We start from the raw sequence: 12,038 nt of genomic DNA, 5'->3' as shown, positions 1-12,038 counted from the left end.
ACATACATGCTTTCAGATCATCCCATTTATTTTCCAGCGATTGAACATTACCTAGCAGGACGGAAGGCAAAAGCAGATTAGCCTCTCATCGCCTGAACCTCACAAGTCACCCTGATCTTTTCCCGCGAAATCTCAATTTCCTTCTCCAGGAAATGACGGGGATCTGTCTGTAGTATATCCCTCCCATCTGACTCATTGAAGAAAAACTCTTAGTCTAATCTGAGGTGAGTAATCACAGTTCTGATGTCCATAAGCTCTTTTCGGTCATAAGAGACGATAGCAGCAACATTGTGTACAAAATAAGTACAAAACATGTACAAAACATTATGTACAAACAAAATAGCATGGTTGGTTAAGAGCTGATAAGACCGCAGCCACCCACTCCAGCACCATCTTTTATGAGTTAATCTAGTGTCTATATGTAGACATTTAGGTAAATCTCTACTGTCTATATGTAGATATCTAGGTAGATCTCTACTGTCTATATGTAGATATCTAGGTAGATCTCTACTGTCTATATGTAGATATCTAGGTAGATCTCTACTGTCTATATACAGCTAATTTGATCATATCTGGACTTCGTCCCAAATGGTAACCTATTCCCTACATAAAGTACTGCAATACGTTTTACGAGAGGACCACATATAACATAGGGTGCTATTTGAAATGCTATAACCTGTATAGATTATTTTGCTGTAGTAAAGATTATGTGTGCCTAATGTACCTGTGATGGTGGAATGCCCGTCGCCCAATAAAGCACAGACTGCAGAAGGCAAAGGAGAAGGTAGTCAGCGACCAGGTTGCGATGGCGTAGCCCAACCACTCCACAATTTCACCAAAGTAGTTGGCCCCCGACACATACTGAAACAGACCCCCTGGGGGAGAGGACACATACTGAAACAGACCACCTGGGGGAGAGGACACATACTGAAACAGACCCCCTGGGGGACAGGACATATACTGAAACAGAACACCTGCGGGAGGGGACACCTACTGAAACAGAACACCTGGGTGAGAGGAAACATACTGAACCAGACAACCTGTGGTTGGGGAGAGGACACACACACACTGAAACAGACCACCTGGGGGAGAGGACACACACTGAAACAGACCACCAGGGGGAGAGGACACACTGAAACAGACCACCTGGGGGAGAGGACACATACTGAAACAGACCACCTGGGGGAGAGGACACCTACTGAAACAGAACACCTGGGTGAGAGGAAACATACTGAACCAGACAACCTGTGGTTGGGGAGAGGATACACACACACTGAAACAGACCACCTGGGGGAGAGGACACACACTGAAACAGACCACCAGGGGGAGAGGACACACTGAAACAGACCACCTGGGGGAGAGGACACATACTGAAACAGACCACCTGGGGGAGAGGACACCTACTGAAACAGAACACCTGGGTGAGAGGAAACATACTGAACCAGACAACCTGTGGTTGGGGAGAGGATACACACACACTGAAACAGACCACCTGGGGGAGAGGACACACACTGAAACAGACCACCAGGGGGAGAGGACACACTGAAACAGACCACCTGGGGGAGAGGACACATACTGAACCAGACCACCTGGGGAGAGGACAAATACTGAACCAGACCACCTGGGGGAGAGGACACATCCTGAAACAGACCAACTGGGGGACAGGACACATCCTGAAACAGACCACCTGGGGGAGAGGACACATCCTGAAACAGACCACCTGAGGGAGAGGACACATACTGAAACAGACCACCTGCGGTGGGGGAGAGGACACATACTGAAACAGACCCCGTGGGGGAGGGGACACATACTGAAACAGACCACCTGCGGTGGGGGAGAGGACACATCCTGAAACAAACCACCTACGGTGGGGGAGAGGACACATCCTGAAACAGACCACCTGGGGGAGAGGACACATCCTGAAACAGACCACCTGGGGGAGAGGACACAACCTGAAACAGACCACCTGGGGGAGAGGACACCTATTGAAACAGACCACCTGGGAGAGAGCACACATACAGAAACAGACCACCTGGGGGAGAGGACACATACAGAAACAGACAACCTGGGGGAGAGGACACATACTGAAACAGACCACCTGGGGGAGAGGACACATACTGAAACAGACCACCTGGGGAGAGGACACATACTGAAAAAAAAGCAACCTGGGGAGATGACACATACTGAAACAGACCCCCTGGAGGAGAGGACACATACTGAAACAGACCACCTGGAGGAGTAGACACATAATAAAACAGTCCTCCTGTGGTGGGTTAGAGGACACATACTGAAACAGAATTCCTGGGAGAGAGGACACATACTGAAACAGACCACCTGGGGAGAGGACACCTACTCAAACATAACACCTGGGGGAGAGGACACATACTGAAACAGACCTCCTGGGGTAGAGGACACATGCTGAAACAGACCTCCTGGGGGAGAGGACACCTACTGAAACCGACCCCGTGGGGGAGGGGACACATACTGAAACAGACCACCAGGGGGAGAGGGCACATACTGAAACAGACCACCTGCAGTGGGGGAGAGGACAAACACTGAAACAGACCACCTGGGGGAGAGGATACCTACTGAAACAGAACACCTGGGGGAGAGGACACATACTGAAACAGACCAACTGGGGGAGAGGACACCGACTAAAACAGACTACTTAGGGGAGAGGACACATACTGAAACAGACCTCCTGGGGGAGAGGACACATGCTGAAACAGACCTCCTCGGGGAAAGGAAACATATTTTAACAGTCCTCCTGTGGTGGGTTAGAGGACACATACTGGAACAGAACTCCAGGTGGAGAGGACACATACTGAAACAGACCACCTGGGGAGAGGACACCTACTGAAACAGAACACCTGGGGGAGAGGACACATACTTAAACAGACCCCCTGGAGGAGAGGACACATACTGAAACAGACAACCTGGGGAGAGGACACATACTGAAACAGACCACCTGCAGTGGGGGAGAGGACAAACACTGAAACAGACCACCTGGGGGAGAGGATATCTACTGAAACAGAACACCTGGGGGAGAGGACACATACTGAAACAGACAAACTGGGGGAGAGGACACCGACTAAAACAGACTACTTAGGGGAGAGGACACATACTGAAACAGACCACCTGGGGGAGAGGACACCTCCTGAAACAGACCAGCTGGGGGAGAGGACACCTACTGAAACAGACAGGCTGGGAGAGGGCACATACTGAAACAGACCTCCAGGGGAGGGGACACATACTGAAACAGACCCCCTGGGAGAGAGGACACCTATAAAACACACTACCTGGGGAAGAGTACACCTACTGAAACAGACCACCTAGTGGAGAGTACACATACTAAAACGTTCCCCTGGTGGAGAGGACACATACTGAAACATACCTCCTGTGGTGGGGGAGAGAACACCTTCCGAAACAGACAGCCTGGGGAGAGAACACCTACTGAAACAGACCACTTGGGAGACATGACACATACTGAAACATACCTCTGGGGGAGAGGACACATACTGAAACTCAACACCTGGGGGAGAGGACACATACTGCAACAGACCACCTGGGGAGAGGAAACACACTGAAACAGACCACCTGGGGAGAAAACACACAAACTGAATCAGACCAACCGGGCGAGACGACACCTATGAAACACACCACCTGGGGGAGAGGACAGCTACTGAAACAGACCCCCTGGGGGAGAGGACACATAAAGAAACAGACGACCTGGGGGAGAGGACACATACTGAAACAGACCACCTGGTGAGGGGACTCACACTGAAACAGACCTCCTGGGAGAGAGGACACATACTGAAACAGACCCCCTGGGAGAGAGGACACCTATAAGACACACTACCTGGAGAAGAGTACACCTACTGAAACAGACCACCTGGTGGAGAGTACACATACTGAAACATTCCCCTAGTGGAGAGGACACATTCTGAAACAGACCAACAGGGGGAGAGGACTCATACTGAAACAGACCTGCTGGGAGAGATGACACACACTGAAACAGACAACCTGGGGGAGAGAACACATACTGAAACAAACCACCTGGGGGAGAGGACACATACTGAAACAGACTACCTGGGGGAGAGGACACCTACTGAAACAGACCCCCTGAAGGAGAGGACACATACTGAAACAGACCAAATGGGGAGAGGAAACCTAATGAAACAGACCCCCTAGGGAGAGGACACATACTGAAACAGATCACCTGGGGAGAGGACACATACTGAAACAGACCTCCTGGGGGAGAGGACCTATTCTGAAACAGACCACCTGGGGGAAAGGACACATACTGAAACATACCTCCTGTGGTGGGGGAGAGAACACATATTGAAACAGACCACCTGTGGGAGAGGACACCTTCCGAAATAGACCACCCGTAGGAGAGAACACATACTGAAATAGACACCCTGGGGGAGAGGACACATCCTGAAACATACCCCTGGTGGAGAGGACACACACTTAATAAGACCACCTGGGGGAGAGGACACATACTGAAACAGACACCATGGGGGATAGGACACATACTGAAAAAGATCGCCTGGGGAGGGGACACATTCTGAAACATACCACGTTGGCGAGAGGACACTTACTGAAACAGACCACTTGGGCGATAGGACACCTATGAAACACACCACCTGGGGGAGACGACACCTACTGAAACAAACCACCAGTTGAGAGTACACATACTGAAACATTTCCCTGGTGGAGAGGACACATACTGAAACAGACCACCTGGGGGAGATGACACAAACTGAATCAGACCACCCCCGTGAGAGGACACATTCTGAAACAGACCACCTGGGAGAGATGACACACACTGAAACATACAACCTGGGGGAGAGGACACCTACTGAAACAGACTACCTGGGGGAGAGGACACATTCTGAAACAGTCCACCTGGGGGAGAGGCCACATACTGAAACAGACCACCTGGAGGAGAGGAAACACACTGAAACAGACCTCCTGCAGGAGAGGACCTATTCTGAAACAGACCACCTGGGGGAGAGGACACCTACTGAAACAGACCACCGGGGGGGAGAGGACACATACTGAAACAGACAGCCTGGGAGAGAGGACACATACTGAAACAGACCACCTGGGGTAGAGGACACATACTGAAACAGACCACCTGGGGAGAGAACACCTACTGAAACAGACCACCTGGAGGAGATTAAACACACTGAAACAGACCTCCTGTGGGAGAGGACCTATTCTGAAACAGACCACCTGGGGGAGAGGACACCTTCCGAAATAGACCACCCGTACGAGAGAACACATACTGAAACAGACACCCTGGGGGAGAGGACACATCCTGAAACATACCCCTGGTGGAGAGAACACACACTGAATAATATCACCTGGGGAGAGGACATATACTGAAACAGGCCACCTGGGGAGAGGACACATACTGAAACAGACACCCTGGGGGAGAGGACACATACTGAAAAAAGACTACCTGGGGAGGGGACACATTCTGAAACGGACCACGTTGGCGAGAGGACACTTACTGAAACAGACCACTTGGGGGATAGGACACCTATGAAACACACCACCTGGGGAGACGACACATACTGAAACAAACCATCTTGGAGAGAGGACACATACTGAAACCGTCCTCCTGTGAGAGAGGACACCTATGAAACACACCACCTGGGGGAGAGGACACCTACTGAAACAGACCACCTAGGGGAGAGGACACATCCTGAAACAGAACCTTGGTGGAGAGGACACATACTGAAACAGATCACCTGGGGAGATGAAACAAACTGAAACAGACCCACTGGGGAGATGACACCTACTGAAACAGGCCACCTGGGGGAGAGGACACCTACTGAAACAGACCACCGGGGGGAGAGCACACATACTGAAACAGACAGCCTGGATGAGAGGACACATACTGAAACAGACAGCCTGGGGAGAGAACACCTACTGAAACAGACCGCCTGGGAGAGATGACACATACTGAAACATACCTCTTTGGGAGAGGAGACATACTGAAACACAACACCTGGGGGAGAGGACACATTCTGCAACAGACCACCTGGGGAGAAGAAACACACTGAAACAGACCACCTGGGGAGAGGACATATCCTGAAACAGACCACCTGGAGGAGATTAAACACACTGAAACAGACCTCCTGTGGGAGAGGACCTATTCTGAAACAGACCACCTGGTGGAGAGGACACCTTCCGAAATAGACCACCCGTAGGAGAGAACACATACTGAAACAGACACCCTGGGGGAGAAGATATAAACTGAAACATACCCCTGGGGGAGAGGACACATCCTGAAACATACCCCTGGTGGAGAAGACACACACTGAATAAGACCACCTAGGGGAGAGGACACCTACTGAAACAGACCCCCTGAGGGAGAGGACACACTCTGAATAAGACCACCTGGGGGAGAGGACACATACTGAAACAGGCCACCTGGGGAGAGGACACATACTGAAACAGACACCCTGGGGGAGAGGACACATACTGAAAAAGACCGCCTGGGGAGGGGACACATTCTGAAAAACAACACGTTGGCGAGTTGACACTTACTGAAACAGACCACTTGGGGGATAGGACACCTATGAAACACACCACCTGGGGGAGACGACACATACTGAAACAAACCATCGTGGAGAGAGGACACATACTGAAACCGTCCTCCTGTGAGAGAGGACACCTACTGAACCAGACAGCCTGGGAGAGAGGACACATAATGAAACAGACCACCTGGGGAGAGAACACCTACTGAATCAGACCACCTGGGAGAGATGACACATACTGAAACATTCCTCTTTGGGAGAGGACACATACTGAAACACAACACCTGGGGAGAGGACACATACTGCAACAGACCACCTGGGGAGAAGAAACACACTGAAACAGACCACCTGGGGAGAGGACATTTCCTGAAACAGACCACCTGGAGGAGATTAAACACACTGAAACAGACCTCCTGCGGGAGAGGACCTATTCTGAAACAGACCACCTGGTGGAGAGGACACCTTCCGAAATAGACCACCCGTAGGAGAGAACACCTACTGAAACAGACACCCTGGGGGAGAAGACACAAACTGAAACATACCCCTGGGGGAGAGGACACATCCTGAAACATAACCCTGGTGGAGAGGACACACACTGAATAAAATCACCTGGGGGAGAGGACACATACTGAAACAGACACCCTGTGGGATAGGACACATACTGAAAAAGACCGCCTGGGGAGGGGACACATTCTGAAACATACCACGTTGGCGAGAGGACACATACTGAAACAGACCACTTGGGGGATAGGACACCTATGAAACACACCACCTGGGGGAGACGACACCTACTGAAACAAACCACCTGGTGGAGAGTACACATACTGAAACATTTCCCTGGTGGAGAGGACACATACTGAAACAGACCACCTGGGGGAGATGACACAAACTGAATCAGACCACCCCCGTGAGAGGACACATTCTGAAACAGACCACCTGGGAGAGATGACACACACTGAAACAGACAACCTGGGGGAGAGGACACCTACTGAAACAGACTACCTGGGGGAGAGGACACATTCTGAAACAGTCCACCTGGGGGAGAGGCCACATACTGAAACAGACCACCTGGAGGAGAGGAAACACACTGAAACAGACCTCCTGCAGGAGAGGACCTATTCTGAAACAGACCACCTGGGGGAGAGGACACCTACTGAAACAGACCACCGGGGGGGAGAGGACACATACTGAAACAGACAGCCTGGGAGAGAGGACACATACTGAAACAGACCACCTGGGGTAGAGGACACATACTGAAACAGACCACCTGGGGAGAGAACACCTACTGAAACAGACCACCTGGAGGAGATTAAACACACTGAAACAGACCTCCTGTGGGAGAGGACCTATTCTGAAACAGACCACCTGGGGGAGAGGACACCTTCCCGAAATAGACCACCCGTACGAGAGAACACATACTGAAACAGACACCCTGGGGGAGAGGACACATCCTGAAACATACCCCTGGTGGAGAGAACACACACTGAATAATATCACCTGGGGGAGAGGACATATACTGAAACAGGCCACCTGGGGAGAGGACACATACTGAAACAGACACCCTGGGGGAGAGGACACATACTGAAAAAGACTACCTGGGGAGGGGACACATTCTGAAACGGACCACGTTGGCGAGAGGACACTTACTGAAACAGACCACTTGGGGGATAGGACACCTATGAAACACACCACCTGGGGGAGACGACACATACTGAAACAAACCATCTTGGAGAGAGGACACATACTGAAACCGTCCTCCTGTGAGAGAGGACACCTATGAAACACACCACCTGGGGGAGAGGACACCTACTGAAACAGACCACCTAGGGGAGAGGACACATCCTGAAACAGAACCTTGGTGGAGAGGACACATACTGAAACAGATCACCTGGGGGAGATGAAACAAACTGAAACAGACCCACTGGGGAGATGACACCTACTGAAACAGGCCACCTGGGGGAGAGGACACCTACTGAAACAGACCACCGGGGGGAGAGCACACATACTGAAACAGACAGCCTGGATGAGAGGACACATACTGAAACAGACAGCCTGGGGAGAGAACACCTACTGAAACAGACCGCCTGGGAGAGATGACACATACTGAAACATACCTCTTTGGGAGAGGAGACATACTGAAACACAACACCTGGGGGAGAGGACACATTCTGCAACAGACCACCTGGGGAGAAGAAACACACTGAAACAGACCACCTGGGGAGAGGACATATCCTGAAACAGACCACCTGGAGGAGATTAAACACACTGAAACAGACCTCCTGTGGGAGAGGACCTATTCTGAAACAGACCACCTGGTGGAGAGGACACCTTCCGAAATAGACCACCCGTAGGAGAGAACACATACTGAAACAGACACCCTGGGGGAGAAGATATAAACTGAAACATACCCCTGGGGGAGAGGACACATCCTGAAACATACCCCTGGTGGAGAAGACACACACTGAATAAGACCACCTAGGGGAGAGGACACCTACTGAAACAGACCCCCTGAGGGAGAGGACACACTCTGAATAAGACCACCTGGGGGAGAGGACACATACTGAAACAGGCCACCTGGGGAGAGGACACATACTGAAACAGACACCCTGGGGGAGAGGACACATACTGAAAAAAGACCGCCTGGGGAGGGGACACATTCTGAAAAACAACACGTTGGCGAGTTGACACTTACTGAAACAGACCACTTGGGGGATAGGACACCTATGAAACACACCACCTGGGGGAGACGACACATACTGAAACAAACCATCGTGGAGAGAGGACACATACTGAAACCGTCCTCCTGTGAGAGAGGACACCTACTGAACCAGACAGCCTGGGAGAGAGGACACATAATGAAACAGACCACCTGGGGAGAGAACACCTACTGAATCAGACCACCTGGGAGAGATGACACATACTGAAACATTCCTCTTTGGGAGAGGACACATACTGAAACACAACACCTGGGGGAGAGGACACATACTGCAACAGACCACCTGGGGAGAAGAAACACACTGAAACAGACCACCTGGGGAGAGGACATTTCCTGAAACAGACCACCTGGAGGAGATTAAACACACTGAAACAGACCTCCTGCGGGAGAGGACCTATTCTGAAACAGACCACCTGGTGGAGAGGACACCTTCCGAAATAGACCACCCGTAGGAGAGAACACCTACTGAAACAGACACCCTGGGGGAGAAGACACAAACTGAAACATACCCCTGGGGGAGAGGACACATCCTGAAACATAACCCTGGTGGAGAGGACACACACTGAATAAAATCACCTGGGGGAGAGGACACATACTGAAACAGACACCCTGTGGGATAGGACACATACTGAAAAAGACCGCCTGGGGAGGGGACACATTCTGAAACAGACCACGTTGGCGAGAGGACACATACTGAACAGACCCCCTGGGGGAGAGGACACCTATGAAACACACCAACTGGGGGAGAGGACAGCTACTGAACAGACCCCCTGGGGGAGAGGACACCTACTGAAACAGATCACCTGGGGTGAGGATACACAATTAAATAGACCACCTGGGGAAGAGGACACATCCTGAAACAGACCACCTGGGGGAGAGGACCTATTCTGAAACAGACCACCTGGGTGGAGAGTACACATACTGAAACATTCCCCTAGTGGAGAGGACACATTCTGAAACAGACCAACAGGGGGAGAGGACTCATACTGAAACAGACCTGCTGGGAGAGATGACACACACTGAAACAGACAACCTGGGGGAGAGAACACATACTGAAACAAACCACCTGGGGGAGAGGACACATACTGAAACAGACTACCTGGGGGAGAGGACACCTACTGAAACAGACCCCCTGAAGGAGAGGACACATACTGAAACAGACCAAATGGGGAGAGGAAACCTACTGAAACAGACCCCATAGGGAGAGGACACATACTGAAACAGATCACCTGGGGAGAGGACACATACTGAAACAGACTTCCTGCGGGAGAGGACCTATTCTGAAACAGACCACCTGGGGGAAAGGACACATACTGAAACATACCTCCTGTGGTGGGGGAGAGAACACATATTGAAACAGACCACCTGTGGGAGAGGACACCTTCCGAAATAGACCACCCATAGGAGAGAACACATACTGAAATAGACACCCTGGGGGAGAGGACACATCCTGAAACATACCCCTGGTGGAGAGGACACACACTTAATAAGACCACCTGGGGGAGAGGACACATACTGAAACAGACACCCTGGGGGATAGGACACATACTGAAAAAGATCGCCTGGGGAGGGGACACATTCTGAAACATACCACGTTGGCGAGAGGACACTTACTGAAACAGACCACTTGGGGGATAGGACACCTATGAAACACACCACCTGGGGGAGACGACACCTACTGAAACAAACCACCTGGTGGAGAGTACACATACTGAAACATTTCCCTGGTGGAGAGGACACATACTGAAACAGACCACCTGGGGGAGATGACACAAACTGAATCAGACCACCCCCGTGAGAGGACACATTCTGAAACAGACCACCTGGGAGAGATGACACACACTGAAACAGACAACCTGGGGGAGAGGACACCTACTGAAACAGACTACCTGGGGGAGAGGACACATTCTGAAACAGTCCACCTGGGGGAGAGGACACATACTGAAACAGACCACCTGGAGGAGAGGAAACACACTGAAACAGACCTCCTGCAGGAGAGGACCTATTCTGAAACAGACCACCTGGGGGAGAGGACACCTACTGAAACAGACCACCGGGGGGGAGAGGACACATACTGAAACAGACAGCCTGGGAGAGAGGACACATACTGAAACAGACCACCTGGGGAGAGAACACCTACTGAAACAGACCACCTGGAGGAGATTAAACACACTGAAACAGACCTCCTGTGGGAGAGGACACCTTCCAAAATAGACCACCCGTACGAGAGAACACATACTGAAACAGACACCCTGGGGGAGAGGACACATCCTGAAACATACCCCTAGTGGAGAGAACACACACTGAATAATATCACCTGGGGGAGAGGACACATACTGAAACAGGCCACCTGGGGAGAGGGCTCATACTGAAACAGACACCCTGGGGGAGAGGACACATACTGAAAAAGACTACCTGGGGAGGGGACACATTCTGAAACGGACCACGTTGGCGAGAGGACACTTACTGAAACAGACCACTTGGGGGATAGGACACCTATGAAACACACCACCTGGGGGAGACGACACATACTGTAACAAACCATCTTGGAGAGAGGACACATACTGAAACAGTCCTCCTGTGAGAGAGGACACCTATGAAACACACCACCTGGGGGAGAGGACACCTACTGAAACAGACCACCTAGAGGAGAGGACACATCCTGAAACAGAACCTTGGTGGAGAGGACACATACTGAAACAGATCACCTGGGGGAGATGAAACAAACTGAAACAGACCCACTGGGGAGATGACACCTACTGAAACAG

The 12,038-nt window shown here is 51.2% G+C and overlaps 1 protein-coding gene across 1 annotated transcript in view; it reads right to left on the bottom strand.

Moving 5' to 3' along the window:
- Positions 1 to 12,038, bottom strand: part of LOC106590888 (3-oxo-5-alpha-steroid 4-dehydrogenase 2) — a 65,295-nt gene that overhangs the window by 2,177 nt on the left and 51,080 nt on the right. The window contains exon 4 of the mRNA XM_045702276.1: positions 725 to 875. Coding sequence (XP_045558232.1) covers positions 725 to 875 — 151 coding nt within the window. The remainder of the gene's footprint in view (positions 1 to 724; positions 876 to 12,038) is intronic.

Source organism: Salmo salar, chromosome ssa19 (assembly GCF_905237065.1).
Source record: "Salmo salar chromosome ssa19, Ssal_v3.1, whole genome shotgun sequence".
Lineage (NCBI taxonomy): Eukaryota > Metazoa > Chordata > Actinopteri > Salmoniformes > Salmonidae > Salmo > Salmo salar.
This window is presented reverse-complemented; position numbering and strand designations above follow the sequence as displayed.